Below are 20,782 nucleotides of genomic sequence, written 5' to 3'. Positions count from 1 at the left end.
GTCCCCCGACAAGGTTTTTTTTTCTTTCACTGCATACCCTTTCCCTTTTATGTATTGTCTTCCTCCAGTAGAATCTAAACTCTTTTAGGTCAAAATTATCTTTGATTTGCTTATAATTGTACTTCCAGTGCTCTGGTAAGTACTTAATAAATGATGTTGACAGACTGGCATACCATCTCCTTCCTTCATGTCTTTGTAAAGACTCTACATCGTCTATTAATGTTCTTCCTATCAATGCCATGTGGAATCTTGAGATCTTTCAGTACATAGTTTAGATGCTACTCCATGAAGCCTTTCCTCATCCTACAAGTTATTAATCATTTCTCCTTGAAATAATTTTATATTATATATAATCTTCTGATGTGCTTTTCATAACTCTCATTGTTCTGAAGAGTCAGATAACCTAAACTCAATTATCAGTTTACCCCTGAACTTTGTGTGTCTCTCTCAAGGATCATAGTGATTCTTGTCTAATGTCATTAGTTCAGCTCCCTATTTTGGTACTTTCCATCCAATATTAATCATCAGTGATTAGCTTCCCAATATCATTTAATCAACTAATATCAATCAGCTTTTATATATGACTTTTTGCTAAAATAGCAATAAGTATAACTATTCTTTATCCTTCCTCATCCTCTCATATCTGGGACATACTCTATTATATCACATCAATCCCTGGAAAAATTAAATTAAAAATCAGTGTATATTTTCTACAAAATATATACTTCGTGAAATTGACTTTCTAATTGGTCATATTCTATAGACAAATTGATCCCTTACCTACTGGTGAGCCTAGTGTATAGTAGGCACCAAATTTATTGTTGGTAAATTTTTTGGAATTAATAATTTACCGTACTTGTGATCTCTATTTGTTTCTAATGATCTCTTTGGGAGCAGAGGCCCTAAAATATTTGGCAAGTGAATATTACCAACTCACAGAGATGTAGACTTTATCAAAGACAAACAATTCATCAATTCTCTTATTAGTTCATTAATTTCCTAATTGAACTAATTTTAATTGGGTTTCCATTGTTCTAGTCCTTAGCCCACAGGTATGCAGCTAATAATATGGTCAAGAGAGGTGTGTGGTTTATAATTTTCCAAAAGAGATAGAGTAACGGGAAAAATTAATATCCTATACTTTGTTTCCTGGAATCAACACCCATCAAAACTCCATTGTTTGACAAGAGCTTTATTTACCCTCTTTCTAATAATCCTACCTTTCTTTTGCTATCCTTTCTCTAAATTGTCTTTAAAAAATAATTTATAATTTTTAGCAATTACATATATTTTTTTTAACATTTGCTTTAAAAAAATTTGAGTTCAAATTCTTTTCTTCACTCTATCTATTCCCTCACTGAGAAAGAAAACAATTTGATAGAGGATATATGTAGAGGGCTGAAACTCCAAAAAGGTATGCTTGAATCAGACAACTGAACACTTAAGGTTAATTACCTATTCAATGTGAGACAATGACTCTATTAGCATATGTTTGGATAAATGGCTCTTCTCACTGTTGATGCTTGGTGAATGTTTTAGTGTTAAGATAATCATAGGCAAGATTTGGAGGGCAGAGAAAGAAAGGGGCAAGAGTCACGTGATGGCAAGATGAGGAGGAGAGAGGGTGGAGATTCTAGATTCCAGAATCCAGGAGAAATCTTTGGCAAGCCTCATGGCAGCTTGCCTATATCCTTCACTTCTCCACCTAAAGACCAAGGACTTTAATTCATCCTGACTCTGGCTGCCCCTGAAGCCCTCCAGGGAGTTAGGCCATACTCTACAGATATAGATGTGCAATTATGCAAAAGATTTTTCCATTTAAGTCACATTGTGAAAGAAAACAGAAACAAGTTTAAAAAGTATGCTTTAATCTTTATGTAGTCTCTATCAACTCTTTCTCTGGATATGGCTAACATTTTTATTATTCTTCCTTCAATTTTTTTTTTAATAGATCATTCTATTACTGAGAATAGGCCTTTGATAATTGTATGTACTGCTGATAGGGTTCTGTTCTTTTCACTTTGCTTCAATTCCTGAAATTCTTTCCAGGTTTTGTAAGAGCATACTGCTCATCATTTCTTATATTACAGTATTGTTTCATCTGAGTCATAAATAAAAGTTTGTTCCGTCATTCCCCAATTGGTGAGCATCTCCTCAATTTCCAATTCTTTGATGCCACTATCTTTGATACAAACTTATGTGTAATTTTTTTGAAGAATACTTATTCACATCCTTTGAACGTTTTTCAACTGGGTAATTGGTCCTCATTTCTAGAAATTTGACTCAGTTCTCTGGACATTTGAGAAATGAGAGCTTTAGCAAGAAAACTTGCTATAAAATTTTTTTTCACAGTTTTTAGTAACTATTTTCTTCCTAATATTTTGTCCTTGTTTATTCTTCTCTCCATAACCTTTTATCTAGTCTATCTTCAAAAGTGTTTTCCTTTTAAAAACCACCTCTTTCAATCTTCCCTCCCTTTTATTAGCCCTTGTTTCTTTTATTCTATTCCCCTTTCTGTTTTCCTATAGGTTAAGATAGATTTTTCTACCCAATTGGGTATAAAACTGGTATACTCAACTGAATGTGTACACATGTTAGTCCTTTTTTAGCCAATTCTGATGATAATAAGGGTCACATGCTCTCCTCATTCCATCTTTTCATCCATTGTAAAAGCTCTTTCATCTCTCCTTTATGTTAGATAATTTAACCCATCCTATCTTTCTTTTCCCTTTTCCTAGTGCATTTCTCTTTCTCACACCTTAATTTTATTTTTTTAAGAAAATTATTTCATCATATTCAATTCATGCCTGTGCCCTTTATGTATATGTATTCTAAATGTCCTAATAATGAGAAAGTTTTTAGAAGTTATAAGTATCATTTTACCATATGAGAATATGATAATTTGACCTCATTAAATCCCTTATGATTTCTCTTATGTTTCTCTTGAGTCTTCTATTCACTTTTGACTTTTCAGCAGGAATATTTGAAAGGACTTTATTTCAGTGAATAGCTAGTTTCTGCTCTAAGGTATATATTAATTTTTTTAGATAGGTAATTCTTAGTTGTAATCCTAGCTCTTTTGCCATCCAGAATATCATAGTCCAAGCTCTCCAGTCATTTAGTGTGGAAACTGCTAAATTTTGTGTTATCCTGACTATGGTTATACTATTTCTGGAAGTTTGTGTTTTCTGGAGGTGATCAGTGAATTCTTTCATTTTCTATTTTCCCCTATCATATTAGAATATAATGGCAGTTTTTATTGATAATTTCTTGAAGCATGATGTTCAGGATCTTTTTTTGATCATGGTCTTAAATTATCTCTTTTTGATAACTCTTAAATTACCTTTTTTCAATCTATTTTCTAGGTGAGTTGTTTTTCCAGTGAGATATTACACATTTTCATCAATTAAAAAACTTCATTTTATTTTTATTACTTCTTGATGTCTTATGATATTAGTAGCTTTCCCTTATCCAATTCTGATTTTTAAGGAATTGTTTTCCAGTGGGTTTTTATACCTCCTTTATCATTTGACCAGTTTTATTTTGAGTTCTTTTTTCAATCAATTTATGTATATCTTTTTCCATTTTCAAATTCTGTTTTTTAATAAAGCGTTTTATTTTCAAAACATATGTATGGATAATTTGACATCATTGAGCCTTGAATAGCTTTGTGTTTCAGATTTTCCCTTCCTTTTCCCTACCCCTTCCCTTAGATGTCAAGCAATTGAATATATGTTAAACATGTTAAAATATATGTTAAATCCAATATGTGTAAACATTTATAAATTCTGGTCGTTTCTTATAGAACAATAATATTCCATAGCATATTCTACACCTGTCTAAGTTCCCCTCTGGACTTTATCATGTCATAGAAGCTTCCTCACTCTAGATGTTCATTTTAGTATTGAATTTATGCCACCAGAAGTATTGTCTGAACCTTTGATCCCTTCCTTTGATTGGTTTGCACCTCCCATAATCTCTACTTTAAGATCAGTAATGTCTTCATTTCTCCCCCATATCTACTTCTAACTCTAATTGTCTTTGGAATGTTTATTTTTCTTTTTTGAATGCCTCCTGTATGTTATTATAAATCTCTATCTATGGTTTTTTAAGACACTCTATGTACCAAATCCAATCCCTTAAATCAGTTCATCACCTTACTTTATATTCATAAGGGATGTCATTTAAGTCATACCTCTGTTATCTGATGGTTTTCCCTATTTTTTTCAATTTAAGTCTGAATTTTGTTCTAAGAAGCTCATAATCTGAGCCACATTTGGGTCCAGGTCTTTATTATGTGTCTATGTAGAGCTTCTCCATATTTGTCTTCAAAATAGATTATCAGTCTGATTTCTATATTGGCCATCAGGTGATGTCTATGTGTAGAGTTGCCTTTTGAGTTGTTGAAAAAAAATGTTTTCTATGACCAGGTAGTTATCTCAATAAACCTCTATTAGTCTCTCCCTTGCTTCATTTTGTATTCCAGGTTTAAACTTGTCTGTTAATTCCAATTATCTTTTGATTTTCTACTTTATACATCAGTCCCCTATGAAGAATGTGACAATTTTTGGTGTTATTTCTTGAAGATGTTCTAAGTCTTCATTATCAACTTTGGTCTCTTTGGTTGCACTCTAGAATTACTGTGATATTGAAGTGTTTGCCTTGGATTGGGACAGAAATCATTATGTCATTTTTCAGATTATATACTAGTATTGATTTTCTCACATTTTTATTTACTATGAAGGCAACTTCATTTTTTCTAAGGAATTTTTTCCTAAAGGGCTATATATAAAGATCATCTGAATTAAAATCACCCATGATAGAAGATTTGAAAGATCACCTAGCAGGATAAGATGCAGATACCGAGGTCCTTTCTCAAACTACCAAACATTCCAACTGTACTGCAGAGAGTACAATTCCATTGGACTGGTCATATTGTTGGAATGCCAAATGTGCCAAAAAAAATTATGGAGAACTCACACAGGTCAAACACTTACAAGGTGGTCAGAAAAAACAATACAAGGATACTCTCAACATAATGCTTAAGAACTTTAGAATCAATTGTATGACATGGGAGACTCCAGCACAGGACCACCCAGCATGGTGTACCCTCATCAGAGAAGGTGGTATACACTATGAACAAAGCAGAATTCACTTAGCTCAGAAGAAATTGAGATGCACAAAGTTAGAAAAACCACCTTAAATGATCATAGGAACTATTTGTGTCCAACTTGTGGCAGAGCATTTCCAACTCATATCTGTCTGATCGACTCAACATATTGATGCCATTTTTGTCCTCTTTGAGAACAAAGGACAACAATCACTCAACCACTCAAGATGTCAATGTTTATTCTTTTCATCCTTTGTTTGACCAACTTTGAGTTCTCTTGGTTCATAACATTGATCTGTACAGATTTGGATCTTTCTTTAATTTCCAGATATTTTCACAGCTAAGCTTCCTTTCTGCTTTGGCCCAGCTACCACATAAGTATAGCTACTAATAGTTATTCTCTATTCTTCCTGAGTAGCATATTGAACATCTTCTGATCCATTGGTTTTTATCTTACAATGTCATCTCTTTTGTTATTTTACTACTGTCCATAATGTTTTCTTGGCAAAGACACAGGAGTGCTATGCTGTTTCTTTCTTCAGTTTCATTGAACTATGCAAGTCTCTTCACAAAAATGCAGTGGTCCTGAATGGAACTGATTGGATGAAGTTTTCTCAAGTTTATGAGACTAGGTCCTATACTCAATTGAGCCTTGACTTTCAAGAAGTCACATGATCCCTGTTCCCAGAACTGGGAGATTGGGCTTTAAACTTTGGGTCTGGGTGGGACCTTGGGGGGGTGTCACATGATCTCTAGAGGGATGAACCTTAAACTCTGGGATGCAAGAAGTTAGTGAAGGTCCAGGAAGTGATGTGACATGTGGGAGGCAGACAACATTGGTGACCATTGATCAAGGATGGTTACGTTCTTTTAGTCTATCCAATGAAAAAGCTTGGGTCTTTTGTCTTTTAAACCTTGGACAAGCCAGAAGCTGGACAGGTTCCAGGGACACATGGTGGGAGTTGGGATGGTTCCCAGGTGTGTGTCTGAGCCTCTCCCTGCAGGAATTAAATAAATGCTTTCTCTTTGTACCTGAAGATGTCTCTGATTAGGTAATTTGGGAAAAGGAATCCAGCACACATCCCACACAATTTATCGAGCCTTGTCCTGGATCTATGGCTTCCCAGAGAGGTGGCTGGGATCCTAATTCAAGGCAGGTACCAGGTTAGGTTTTCTCTGACCAACCTTGAGATCAGACTCTCAGTCTCCCTTTCTGTGAAGAATGGGCTTAGGAGAGACACTCAGATACAAACAAAAAGCAAACACAAGTCTTCGAAGATGAAGCTCAGGTAAGAGAGATCCAAGTAACTTATGCATGTGTAATCCATGGAGGCACTGTCTGTCAATGTGTCCTTGAATTGTCCTTAGGTGGCCCTGGGATCATCAAGTCTTGGATGATCTTGGATGTGAGGACCAGGAAAGGGGTTCTGTTAATGGCACAGGAAGGGGACACTCTTTGGTTGGCCAGGAAGGCAGGCAACTCTTTCCTACCATGGTCTTCCAAGTCACCCTTTGGGGGGGTCGACTGTGCATTTTGCTGGAGACCAGGTCGATGAGATTGGATGCTCTGAGAGGGGGCGCAGTCCAACTCAAATCTTCAGAGCAAAAAGGAAAAAAAAGAAAGTGTCCTTGGATATTTCTGTTGTATGTGGGAAAGTGGGGAAGAGATGGTCTTTTCCAAATAATTTTTGTATGTGTTTGTGTCTTTGTGCAGAATGTCTTTGTCATGTCTGTTCTATGAGCTAGAATTTGTTAGGGGAAAAAAAGAGAGAAAGGTCTGAGTTTCCTGTAGGTTCCAGCTCTGGCCAAACTTGGAACTTCAGGATAGGTCCGAGAATAATGATCAGGAATCTGGCAATTGGTCTTTTCAAAATTCCAAAGCATTTCAATTAAATTGGAACCTTCTGGAGGAAGAAGATTGTACAGAGAATGAAGACAGTATTTTTCTTTTCCTTCTTCGTTCCTTGACTGCAGCAGACCAAGTTGGGCCAGAGGGAGAGAAAGAAACTATGTTTAATCACGTTAGTGAAATTTGTTATTTGAGATATGATAGCAAAAATAGTTTTATATTATTGGGAATTTAAAGCTATATTTGATTGAATTTTAAGTCAAAAGTTACCTTAGAGGAGGTTCTGTTTCTATTGATCTAATTAGATGGTATGTTGCTTTCTAGAAGTATTGGGTACTTTGTAAATTATGAGTTATACCTTAAAAATTTTGTCAGCTCTGCTGGATATATGTATAAGTTTTATGAAATTTGGTTCAAAGATATTAAATTGGTAATCTTAAAGTTTAAAGTTAAAAAAGTGATTTAAAAACAAAGGACAAAAAAGATTGATTTGCAAAAGCAATTAATAGTTTAAATGAAGTATCTGCCATTTGCCAGGGGAAAGGAGATACCCCATGAGATTGGGGTCTGTCTTTGGCTGGCAGATTGGATCCTGGAGGATTTGGCACCCTAAAAAAGGTTAGCTGTGAGAAGTGGAGGGAGGGAAGTATGGTGAAGTTGGGAGAAATGCCATGTGGAGTGGGGGGAAGGGCGACCACATGGAAAGGGCCTTGTCAAGTGATAACCTAATTCCCCCTCTCCCTCATTAAGTGTGGTGCAGCAGCTTTTTCACAAATTGCAGCTCCTTGATGATTGAAACATTATTTGCTTATAGGAACAGCTTACATTTACATGGTGTTAATAACTGAATGGTTTATTTTTATTTTTCAAGTCTATAGCAATTCTAAGAGGTTTGCTCGAACCGTAAGTTTTCTGAAAGCAATTTATTTCTACTAAGATATCCCATCAGTCTTCAGACCATTACATAATGGTCTTCTTTTTAAGGAATATGATAACAAAAAAACCCAGACCAGAATTTTAGCCTGATCTGATAATTTAATAGGATTATTTCCAAAAGTTTAATTTTTTTAAGAATAAAGAGATTATTAATGTTAAATTTTAAAGGTTCTTTTATGTGAAAATAGGATATTTTGTATGAGTTTTAATTGATTGTATCTAGTAATTTAAAAACTGGATCCTTATTTAAAGGGACTCTAAGAATAATAGTTTTTGCCTTTGTCCCTTTGAAAATGTTTCTGTTATGGACAATATACAATTTAGAATTTGTCTATGTTTTGGGTATTTTAAAAGCAAAATGATCTGTATAATGTTGAACTTAGAACCATTTACTTAGACATGAAAGATAAGTTGCATAAGCAGTGAACTTTCTAGGATGAATCTCTTACTGTGATCCTTGAGAGTTAGATTCATCTGAAGCTTTGATTAGTGATAATTGCTGTAGGAGATAAAGTCTCTTGGGACTGCAGCTGACATTTATTTTGGAGTTTTAAATTCAGGTATGACAGTCTGATAGAACATCAAGCCAGTGATCCACTATCTGAAAGGAATATGCCATAAGCTACTTGGAAGAAGTTATTACAGGTGGAAGTTAATATCTGGGAATGAATTAGAAGGACAATTTTGGACTCTGCTGAAGGTAGGATCCTTCTGATTCAATTTTCTAGTAGTGTTCTTTTGAATGAGAACCCACCTGATTATTCCTGAGTCTTATTTAAAGTGGAATTGTTAAAAATTACCTATTACTTGAAGTAAAACTGCTTTAAGTAAATCATGTCCCTGATTTTTCCTTTTATAGCAAATTTCTATAATCAAAGCAAGTGGTCAGTGGAAGATATAAAATAAAATACAAGTATATAGATATTTTAATTTGCAGCTCAGCCCTGGAGGACTTTCTGGTTGCTGCTATAACATCTCTCTCTCTCTACCTCTTTTTTTTAGTTGGTTTTGAATTTTATTTATTTATTTTTTAATAATTATAACTTTTTATTGACAAAACCCATGCCTGGGTAATTTTTTTTTACAACATTATCTTTTGCACTCACTTCTGTTCTGACTTTTCCCCTCTCTCCCTCCACCCCCTCCCCGAGATGGCAAGCAGTCCTATACATGTTGAATATGTCACCGTATATCCTAGATACAATATATATGTATAGAACCAAACAGTTCTCTTGTTGCACAGGAAGAATTGGATTCAGAAGGTAAAAAATAACCTGGGAAGAAAAACAAAAATGCAAACAGTTTACATTCATTTCCCAGTGTTCTTTCTTTGGGTGTAGCTGCTTCTGTCCATCCTTGATCAATTGGAACCGAGTTAGATCTCTTTGTCGAAGAAATCCACTTCTATCAGAATACATCTTCATACAGTATCATTGTTGAAGTATATAATTATCTCCTGGTTCTGCTCATTTCACTTAGCATCAGTTCATGTAAGTCTCTCTAGGCCTCTCTGTATTCATCCTGCTGGTCATTTCTTCCAGAACAATAATATTCCATAACATGCATATACCACAATTTACCCAACCATTCTCCAATTGATGGGCATCCATTCATTTCCCAGTTTCTATCCACTACAAACAGGGCTGCCACAAACATTTTGGCACATACAGGTCCCTTTCTATTCTTTAGTATCTCTTTGGGATATAAGCCCAGTAGTCTGCTATAACATCTTTAAGTCTTGGTCCCTGGGACTAGAGTTTCTTTATCTGAAGGCCTACTTTGCCCAAGTATTTGGGATCACTCCCATTTTCCCTTTTGTTCACTGAGAGGAAATAAACAATCTTACTATGCCCTGATTAGGCTAAGGTCTTTTAAATTAATTAATTAATTAATTTTAGGACCTTGACAGCTAAATTAATCAGCTTAGAACCTTTTACACTGTATATTGATGAAAGGCAGGGCTAGGTCCTTGGGGTCTCTGGAACCCCAATCCTAGACCCCTTGCTTATGTATCAAAGATTTATACTGACTTCAAATGCATTTTTCATGTGCTGCATGATCATGGGGGCTATATGGAAAGAAAGGGGATTTCTGACAGCCAAACAATTCTCCATTAAGTATGCAGAGAAAATGACAACTGCCACTTGTCCATGGACCTAGAGAGGTTTCTGTTTCTTAAATGAAGGGGAATTCACTTCAGGTGAAGGGAAGAGGCTTACAGATCAGATGCCCATGTTGCTGATTATTTGCCTCTGACCAGGGCAACTTTAATTCCCCAACTCCTGACTCCTGCATTCCCTCATATAGCTCCCAGGCAAGTAAATTCTGAAAGGACTGTTTAAAGAGCCGGTACATGTGCCCTTTGCAGGGGCTTCAAACTGCTTTTGGTTTTGTTAACACCCTATACTAGTTGGGTAAAAGCCTTTCCTTGTAAGATTCTAGGGTTTTTCTGGGAGAGATCATACTCACTGAAGGCCCAACATGCCCTCCAAAATCCTTGAATACAACTATGATGCCCTCTTCAAATCTTCTTTTCTACAAATTAAATATCCTTATTTTTGTCAAGAGACCTTCATGGTCTCTAGACTCCTTGCCTTTCTGGTCTTCCTCCTCAGGACCTGCTATGGTTTGTTGAAGTCATTACTGAAAATGGTATCTAGAACTAAGCATAACACTTGTGTATTCGAGTAATGCAGTGACAAAGTTCAATGATCTCTTCCTCTACTGTGTAATTAGAGATACATACCACAGTATAGGAAAAGCACATCTTTATTTAAATTTGGAAATAGAAGTCTAAAAAGAGTAAAGAGATGAAGATATGGTTAGAGCTAAAGAAGAAAAGATTGGATAAAAGTTATGAAGGTCAGCTCTCAATCATCTGCCTGCAGAGGTACCTCATCATAAGCCTGAGGTAGCTTCCTTCTTGCCAGGCAGTACTCTTAACTATCTTCCTCTCCCATTGAGTTTTTGAATATTTAAGGAGGGTGAACCAATTTTAATATTAGCCTTGGCCAAACATACTTTTAGTGATAAAATTTCAGTTGCTTAAAAAACAAAAACAAAAACCCTTGTAGTGTTCCCAACATCAGATATAAAAGTAGGTTTTATATGCCTATCCAATTTGCTTATCATTATTTTGGCATATATATACCACTGTTCACATCCATTGTTGGGGTAAATGAAAACTGACTGTGGATTTTTCTTTTTTTCCCTAGGATTCACTTGTTTTCCTATGAGGTAGAAAAAAGTGATTAAAAAAAAAAGAAAATGGCTTATCTGGTATCATCATATTGTACTCTTTTCCTTGAAGCCATGGCCTTTGTTGGAGGTTACCAGTTATACTGAATGGCTTATTGGATGCTACCAACTCCTGAAAGAAATATTATAAAGAAACTCAGAAATAGCATAACAGAAACAAAGAGCTCCTAGTGAGCCTGGATTATATGTCACTCACAGTATGATTCTGATCTGAAGAAAAGGTAGAAGAAATGTATTTTAGACATCAATGACATTGCTCCTCTGAGTGTTTGAAAATTTCTGACAATTTACTTATTAAATTTGAGGTTTTAGTAAAATTAGTCTTGTTCTCTTCTGCTACAACTAATTCTCTCTTTTCTGTTGTCCAATTTCTCAAGGTTGGTCTGCACTTCCTGACTGTTTTTTCCACCACTCACTCCCTCACTCCTCAAACATTTGAAATTGGGCAGTCTGCCCTATTCTCTATTGAATCTGTTCTTTCAAAAGTCACTAGTGAATCTTTAATCATCAAAACAAGTGGTCTTTTCTGTAACTTTCTTTACTTTGACCTGTCCACAACATTTAACACTGCTGTCTTCTCCTGGTTTTCTGTCATTCTGGGCTGTCTCATTTCTCTTTTGATCTCTCTGACCACTCCTGCTAACTTGTTCTTATTCCTCTTTCAGGTCCCTGAATATAGGCAGATGATAACATTTAATCCTTGATCGAATATCTTTTTAAAATATCTAAAATTCTTTTCACATGTTCTTTCCTTACAATGTACTATAAACATGTTATACTGGTCCCCTAACTTAGCTTCCTTCTGACTCTGAATTCTGAGTACTCAACAGGTAATTGGCTAATATAATCCATAGCTAATAAGCACCTATTTCCAGAGCTTTTGCCATCCAAACTGAAATAAATTAACTGCCACTATAGTAAAGCAAAGGACATTTACTTAATTTTTTTTTTATTTTTCAGTATGAACATAATTATATCAACAATATTTCAATATACAAGGAAAAATAAAAACATTATATGTGAAACTGAATTCCTGTTGTATAGTTTGCTTTTTCCACTACTTAGATTTTGAGGTTGTTTTAAAAAAAATTCAAATTTAACATAGTAATATACTAACATTACCCTACATGTCTGTATCCACCTATGAATTTTCTTCTATTCACATCTGTTTATTTTAAATGATTCATTTTCTTCTTTTTCTTTGATACATTATTATTATAATTCTAAAACTAACCTTCTCCTCATTACTTACCAAAATACAATAAAAGCCCTCTCTTATATCAAATAGATATCTCTTTAGTATTCTAGATTTTTCCTTAGGTGTATTTTGTTTGTTTGTTTGTATTTAAAGTTTAAGATCACTGAACTGTAGTTTGAAATTTCAGTCCTTTCCTTTTTTTTTTTTTTTTTTTTGAAAATCAGGACAGTACCCTTTTCTAATCTGGTAGTACTTTTTTCTTTTTCCCAAGATCTTTCAAATATTGCTGAGTATCCAAGAATATAGTTCATCTGCATCAGATAACTTCAATTCCAGAGCAACTATATACTTTTTTAAAAACTAGCTCCATGTTTATTATAGGCATCAACTGTCATTTTTCCCCTTTCCAGTACAGAGAGACAAGAAGCAAAATAAGAATTTAGAAGCTCTATATTCTCTATCATCAGTTATTATTGTCCCAACCACCCCAAACAAATGTCCTATCCAGTATTGTGTTGGTAAATTTTTAACAGCTGGGTATAAGAAATCATAGGGACCATTAAGTCTGACTCCCTTAGAATCATTAAAAGAGTGTCTGAAAAAAGATCCAAAGTGTGACCGTAAGCCCATCACTATTCACTGTTATCGCCCTTTAAAGAAAGCCTGAAAAAGTGTGGTGGGTTAGGACTGGGAGAGCAAACATCAACATACTTCTCTCTTTTAATGTTTATTACCTAGATTTAAGACACTGAAGATCACTGTCCTTTGGGGAGGACAATTAGCATACAATCTTCATGTGAGAGCATGTGAGAGAAAGTGACTACAAACTAACCTTATTTGATTGATCGCTTCCTGAATTTGTCCCCCTCATGGTCGTAGACACAGGGTCTTGGGATCAGAGAGGGATGGGGATGCAGTAGAATTCTGAGGGAAATTGACAAAACATTGGGTGTTGAGAGGTGGAGACGTTTTTAACTTGTTTTGCAATAATTTACTACCTGGCTCCCTCAGTCTTTTCTCTAGCCATACAGTTAGAGTCTTCTTGGTTTTATTCTCATCCCAACCCGTTTGTTGTTTTTATTAATTTATTAAATTCATTAATACCTTTAACTCTGATATGTATAATTTCTTCCTTTCTTCTCCACTTAGAAAAAGGACAAATACTTGTTCCTATAATGCAATTAGAAAAAAATAGAGTGTGGTTAAAATGTGTTATTACTTTCTGCCTCTTCCAATCAAGGACTGTTGCCTAAAATTCTATTCTTGAAGTAACTTCCCTCAACTTTAGGCATTCTTAAATTTTTTTCTGTGTCAAGGTTGCCTTGGGAATATCTATATCTATAGTTAAATTAGTGAAAGAAATGTTAATTTTAATCAGTTGAACAAAAATGAATGTGATTTTTTTTCCTTGTTTCAATTTATAACTCTATTGAAAACTCTGTTCTAGGTCATTTCTTAAAAAAGTTTGCTTCATTTGTATGCTTGGTATATCATCAGTCCTTGATTCCCTAATGAACATGAAGACTCTGATAGCAATTTGGGTGGGGAGAAGTAAAGACTAGAAGGGCACCAGACAACTGAGAGTGGACATATGGAAAAATAGGGATTCTAGCAGCATCAACACTGAGTCTCCAGTGTTTCTGGAGCTGAACTCACTAGAAAGCTTATCAAGTTAACTTTTTTACCTCTTTGTATACAATTAATTACTTGCTTAATACAAATCTTCAAACAGAATATCATGGAAAACTGAACTGGGTCTCAGACCTTCGAGAAAGGTGATGAGTGCCTTGCATATGATCTTAGAATAGCCTCCATTTTCTTTATGTGTCATGTTTTCTTTTACCTTGTCTGTGATCATTTATTTCCTGTAGTTGCTTTCTTTTCAATTCTTCATTAATCTGAATTCTGAACTCAACTCTCAACAAAGCAGAAACTTCCCTTATCAGATTTTCCAATGATCTCCTGTAATAATGGCCAAATCTAAAGACCATTTCCCAGTTCTTATCCTTCTTGATCTTTTTGCAGCCTTTGATGAGATAGACTATTCTCTCCTTTTAAATCTCCATTCCTACCTCTTTTCATGATATTAACCTTTTAGTTCTCTTATTTGTCTCACTATTTCTTCTCATTATCCTTTGCTAGATCAGTACTCATATTCTGATTTTTATCTTTGGATATTCCAAACCTTTGAATGGCCTGGACCTCTTCTCTTCTGTCTTATACAATCTCACTCATATTAGAGAAAGGATAAAAAGAGAGGAGCAAGAAAAGAGTTGTAAGAATCTCTGAAAAATCTTAGAGTCCAATATTGGAAAGGTTCTAGTCACCCAATCTTACCTAAAATGACAATCCCTGTATAATATTTCTGAAAAAAACATTATCTAGAGAAGAAGAACCCACCTTGGAGAACTGGGTTGAGACAGTGTGTTGTTTTCTATGACATTGCATTGTTACAGTTTTTCCTTATTCTTAGCAGAAGACAGGAAAGAAAAAAATAAGATTTATGTATCTGTTCAAATTTTAAGAAGTAGCAGTCGTACCAAGAGAATAAACTTTTATATAACCCCTACTCTATGCCAAGCATTATGCTAAGCACTTTATAGATATCTCATTAAATTCACTATGCAGGTACTACTAGGTCCAATTAGGTACTGCTGTTATCCCAATTTTTTCGGTTGAGGCAAATAGAAATTAAGTGATTTGACCAGGCTATATTGTTAGTAAATCTCTGAGTTTTATTGAACTAACATTTTCCTGATTCTAGGCTCAGTGCTCTTTCTATTACTTTTCTTAGCTGCCTAGGCAACCAAAGATTAAATTACTTTTTATTTTCAGCCAAGCTCCAATCTACTCACCAGCCATGACCTTGTCAATCAACAGCTCTTCAATCCAAGTGACTGAGTTCTTGATGATCTGCTTCCCAGGGATGCAGGACACACAGCATTGGCTGTCAATACCACTGACTCCCCTGCTAGTGTTGGCTCTTGGGGCTAACATGGTGCTATTGATGGCCATCCATCGGGAGGCTTCTCTGCATGAGCCCATGTATTACCTGTTGGCCATCCTCTCCCTCTTGGATGTCATCCTTTGCTTAACTGTCATTCCTAAGGTAAGGCCCTTGATCTGTCAACTATTCCACAGATCATTATCTTCCTGACATACAATGCCAACATGGCTCACTGTCATTCCCAAAGTTTTTTCTCACCACAGATCTCAAGAATCTGCAATATTACCAAAATCTTTAAGATCACTGTCACTATTCTCCCCACAGTCATTTAATTGTTCTCTTCCCTATAATCATTCATTCTTTCATTCCTACTCCACTACTGTAATTCCACCACTGACAATATCATCCATATCCCTAGTGTTCATCCATGTTTTAGGTATTCATATGGCTGTTACCAATTCTGAAGTCATCACTTGACTTCATTTCTAAGTTTCATCGTTTTACATTATCCTGAAATTCACATATTTATTTATCAACATTATTTCTTATAATAATTTTTTTGATGTTTTGGTTTTTATATAATCACAGTTTACCTCACTAGCTTTTCCCCTTTTCTTCAGAGACAGCCATCCCATTTTAGAAACAATACTTTTAAAAGTCATAAAATTAAGAAGGCAGGAAAAATTAGATACAATTTTATATTAGGTCTTGAATTTTTAAGATGCCTTTTTGGTTCTTTATTTCTTAGATCAAAGGGCTCAAATTCACACAGAATGAGTGTCCACTAAAACATGCATAATTGACCTTATGCCTTAACAAGTTACACATTATCATTAAGGATATTAATAATATTTAAAAATGTTTTATGATATATTTCTTAATTATATTTTAATTTAGTTTGAGCTGCTCTAAAGTATGTTGCACTTCACTCTTAAATTATTGAAATAGTTGAATTTGATTTGGCTTTAAAGTATAATTTCTTTTGAAGAGATCTGAGAGGCTGTGAGGATCAGAGAAAATATCTAGCCATCCATTTGGTTGGTCACATGACCCAGAGCTCTCACCACTGTTTCTGGAGCCTAGAGCTGAATAAAAAACAGCATGAAAACAAATTATTGTCTTAAGAAACCAGAAAAAGGTAATGTAATACTTAAAGAATCAGAGAGTTGGTGATTTAAAAGGGACTTCAGTGGTTATCTAGTACATTGCATTTGATCTATTGAAAAATTGTCAATATTTATTTTTATATTCACTTTCTAAAATTTGCAAAATATTTTCCCTAATTCATATGAAAAAGCATCTCCTTTATAATATAATTTATAAATGGTCATTCTTTTGTTGATAGAATACTTTCACTAATGTAGAATTTTCTTCTCAGACCAAAGCAATAAATTTAACTTTAGTATAGCTTTAGTTGCTAGAATATTTTCCCCCTACAACAAGTCAAGATTTGCTTTTTCCAGACTTAGATATTACTCCCATTTCTGCCTTCTGTGGCCAAGAAAATGTCTTGTCCCCCAGTAATAGTTGTTACAATGTTTAAAGACATTTGCTGTATTTTTACTCTCTTTCCTCCCTCATCCTATGTCATTCCCTGACTCTCAATATACTCATTTCAAAGAAAGAGAAATAGAAAAGTAATATCAACAAAGAACATTTTTATTTCACTGTTAACCATAATGTTAGGAATATAAGGTACTAGAAAAGGAAGAGCACCTTTTTTGGAATTAGTATCCCTGTGATCAAATCTTTGCATCACTTTCATTGCAATATAAATCTCAAAGCATTTCCTAGAGCACTTAGAGGTTTGGATTTACTTACTGTAATAAAATAAATATGTGTCAGACATGGGACTAAGAACTTTTTCTATCAGACTTTGAGATCAGCTCTCCATTGACTATATTAGCTCTTTTTAAACTTTTTACATTCACCATCCTTTTTTACCAGAGAAATTTTTACACAACCTTAGGTATACAGGTATATAAAACAGATATACAAATCAAACATTTATTGATAATTAATCTTAATTTCATGACCTTCCACAGTAAGTTACATGACCTTATATGGGGTTGTGACCCATCTTATAAGAAGTTTTGCACTGTATCATATTGTCTTTCATACTACCTTAACACTTCTCATAACGATACCATTGATTCCTCAAGGAAGTCTTCCACCCTGCCTGTTTTTTTCAATAGTAAAATTTGACATTGGAGTTGGACTAAATTTTGAATGTTCTTGCAGCCTCCAATATTATGATGCCAGGAATATAGGTCATATGTTCACAGAGAGTAGAAAATTTATTACAGGGCAATAAAAGTGTTGAAATTCAGAAAACTTCTCAATATGGTTAAATTGGAAGTTGGCTTTTGAAAAGGATGATAAATATTGATAGGTATAGTAAAGGGAAGAACGCAATAGTGGAGGGACAAAAAGTAAGTCAAAAGGATGGGAATTAACCTGTCAGATGAAAAGGAGAGAGAAGAGTGAACTGCATGGGGTTAAGGTGACATATCAAGGAAAAAGGCAAAGTAAGGTAAGAATATATCTACATGTAGTGTTGGATTAATCTAATGGATAAGAAGGAGTTACTATGACTTCCTGACTTATTATTGGCATCAAAATAGAACATCATTTAAAGATGAATTTCCTTTCAGGTTTTGATCATCTTCTGGTTCAATATGAGGTCCATTAGCTTCACAGGCTGCTTCATACAGATGTTTGTCATGAATTCCTTCCTGCCCATGGAATCCTCCACCTTTCTCATCATGGCTTATGACCGCTATGTTGCTGTCTGTCATCCCCTGCACTACCCATCCATCATCACTGAGCAGTTTGTAGTCAAGGCTGCCATATTCATTATCTTCCGCAACCTACTGATCACACTACCCACCCCAATCTTGGCTGCTTGGCTGAATTACTGTGCAGGAAATATAATACAAAACTGCATCTGTGCCAACATTTCTGTGGCTCGACTCTCCTGTGGGGATATCCGTCTTAACAAGCTCTACCAGTTTGTGAGTGTCTGGTGTTTGATGGGTTCTGATGTGGTGCTCATTTTGCTTTCTTACTGCTTTATCTTGAGGGCTGTGCTGAGGCTACAGTCTAGAGGAGCAGCCACAAAGGCTCGGAGTACCTGTGGATCCCACCTAATCCTCATCCTCTTCTTCTATACAATTTTACTTGTTGTCATCTTTACTAATAAAGCTGGCAAGAAGGTGCCTGTTGATGTGCCCATTCTTCTCAATGTCCTACACCACCTCATTCCACCAGCCCTCAACCCCATTGTCTATGGAGTTCGCACTCAGGAGATTAAGCATGGCATCTTGAAATTGTTGCATTATCAAAAATGAAGATCCAGACTAAAGTTCATGCTCCTAGGTATTAGGGACCTCTTTTAATATTTCAGGGTCAAATCTGTAGACTCTATTCCTTTATTCTCATCTGACCATGACTCTTCCACCTGACTTTCACTATGACTTTTATCATCATTGTCAACTCAGAGAGAATGGGAGCAATGACCATATGCATTGCTATGTGCTAAAACTGCAATTAAATCCACAGAAATCCTGTGATTGATTGTCTTTTTCTCTTTGTCCACAGGAGATCTATATGCAATTTAGGTATATGTAAATACTCCTTGATATCTTCTGGCAGTGAAAGGAAACTAAATTATCTGAATGTTAAGTTCAAACCCGTTAGAGATAGAGGGTGCTATTGGGCCATTGCTTTTAGTTTTCACCTCCATTTAAATCCTTTGCTTTTCCTCTAGGAAAGAATAAATTTGCCATTATATTTTTATTTAGAGAACAAATAAGAAATGAAAGAAAGATTTGAAAATCTAGAGAAAAATCAATTGTAGTTGATGTGAACTGGCAGTGTATGCCAGAATAGAGAATACTTGTTTTGAAGTTAGATTCCTTGGCTTCAAATGCTGCTTTGCTACTTCCTCAGGATCTAAGGAATTTTGAGAAAGTTCTAAAGAGTAGAGGAGAAAGAGCAATACAAGGAGGAAAAGAGAGTGGATAGCATGAGGGATGGTAAGTCAGCAATGGCATGAGAAGGGGTCTTAAATTCCAGAACTTTCCAAATTAAGACATATCTTGGGGTAGAAAATAGTTGGATTTTGTAAGCATACCTTATACTGCTAACCTGAACATAATGTGTGCTGAGATTTCTTACATTATAGTAAGTAAAATAATTTCTTGCACATTGAAGTCTAATAAATTAATCATTTCTCAAATATCTACACTATGCTTAATAATGTTCTAGAAATAGAATACAAAGATAAAATGAAAAATAGCCCACATCTCTCAATTAACATAATTAGTTGAGTATGATGTCAATATTTATTCATGATTGGGGAATGCTCAGTTCATAGAGGAATAGAAGAAATAGGGGCAAACTGTGATTCTTAGTTTGTTGTCATGGAAGGTAATCACTCAAGAACTTGGTACCTCTGTTTTTTCCCCCTTAATTGCAGGAGTCCAGTTTTACCTTTCACATATCTTTTCATTTAAACAAGACAAATATATGTGTTAAATTAGAGAAGTTATATTTTCCCTCTTTTCTTCCTCCTATTCCATTCATTTTTTTGTAAACATTTATAATGTTCTGAACTAGAAGCACATTTTAGGAGATACTAAATGCAATGCCTCATATTCCAGGACATTCTCTTAATCTCTTATCCAGGAATATGTTGAACATTCTCCCATAATTTCTGAAGCTCTCACAGAAGTCCCTGAACTTTGATGATAAGAATTCAATTCAATTTGGGCCAACAAAATTCAAGAACAGGGCACTAGCAAAGTAGAGAATTTAATGATCACTTTCATTCCTTTTCTAAGGTTTCTCATAGAGCTTCTGTCTCTGCTCCATTAATCCGGATTTTTCCGTCCATAATGGGGACTTAAATATAAGTTGATGACATAATTCACTGTAGTTACACAAGCAACTTCTCTGCCTCCTTGCACTAAATCCATCTTGATACTAGTATATTATTTGGGGATACAAACCAATTTTAATGTTCCCTAGACAAGAGCTGTCTTTGTTCAAGGTAGTTAATGAACCTACGTACTATACAAACTCCACCCAATGTGTTACCCCTTAATGGTTAGCCACGGAACATAATTAGTTCTAAGCAAAGGAATTTAATTAAATGATACACCAAGAAAAACTTACCTCAAAAAATCAAAACTATGTTATCCTACAAATGCACTTCAAATCAGTGGAAAGATTGAACATATGTGGATAGGCAGGTATACAATAATAATAACTATTATTTCTATAAGCTGCACATTTGACTGAGGTTCTTATGTGGAGAAGCAACTCATATTTCTTATGTTATAGTGCTGCTGATTTCTTCCATATAACAAAATCTGTCTCCCTGCTGAGCTTGAGATCTCTGTTGAAAACTCTTCAAGCATATGTACTCTTCTCCTGATGGAGATGGACTTATCTGTGCCAGAGAAACCTTTACCAAACAAT

The 20,782-nt window shown here is 35.0% G+C and overlaps 1 protein-coding gene across 1 annotated transcript; it reads left to right on the top strand.

The window, feature by feature from the left end:
* Positions 1–15,199: 15,199 nt before the first annotated feature.
* LOC100930180 (olfactory receptor 56A1-like) lies at positions 15,200–18,648 on the top strand. Its single transcript, XM_003766766.2, has 2 exons — positions 15,200–15,460; positions 17,953–18,648. The coding sequence occupies exons 1-2, from the start codon at positions 15,212–15,214 to the stop codon at positions 18,646–18,648; spliced, it is 945 nt and encodes a 314-aa protein (XP_003766814.1). The 5' UTR covers positions 15,200–15,211.
* Positions 18,649–20,782: the final 2,134 nt, after the last annotated feature.

Source organism: Sarcophilus harrisii, chromosome 3 (genome assembly GCF_902635505.1).
Source record: "Sarcophilus harrisii chromosome 3, mSarHar1.11, whole genome shotgun sequence".
Classification (NCBI taxonomy): Eukaryota; Metazoa; Chordata; class Mammalia; order Dasyuromorphia; family Dasyuridae; genus Sarcophilus; species Sarcophilus harrisii.
Note: the sequence above shows the minus strand (reverse complement) of the source record. Positions and strands in the feature narration are given on the sequence as shown.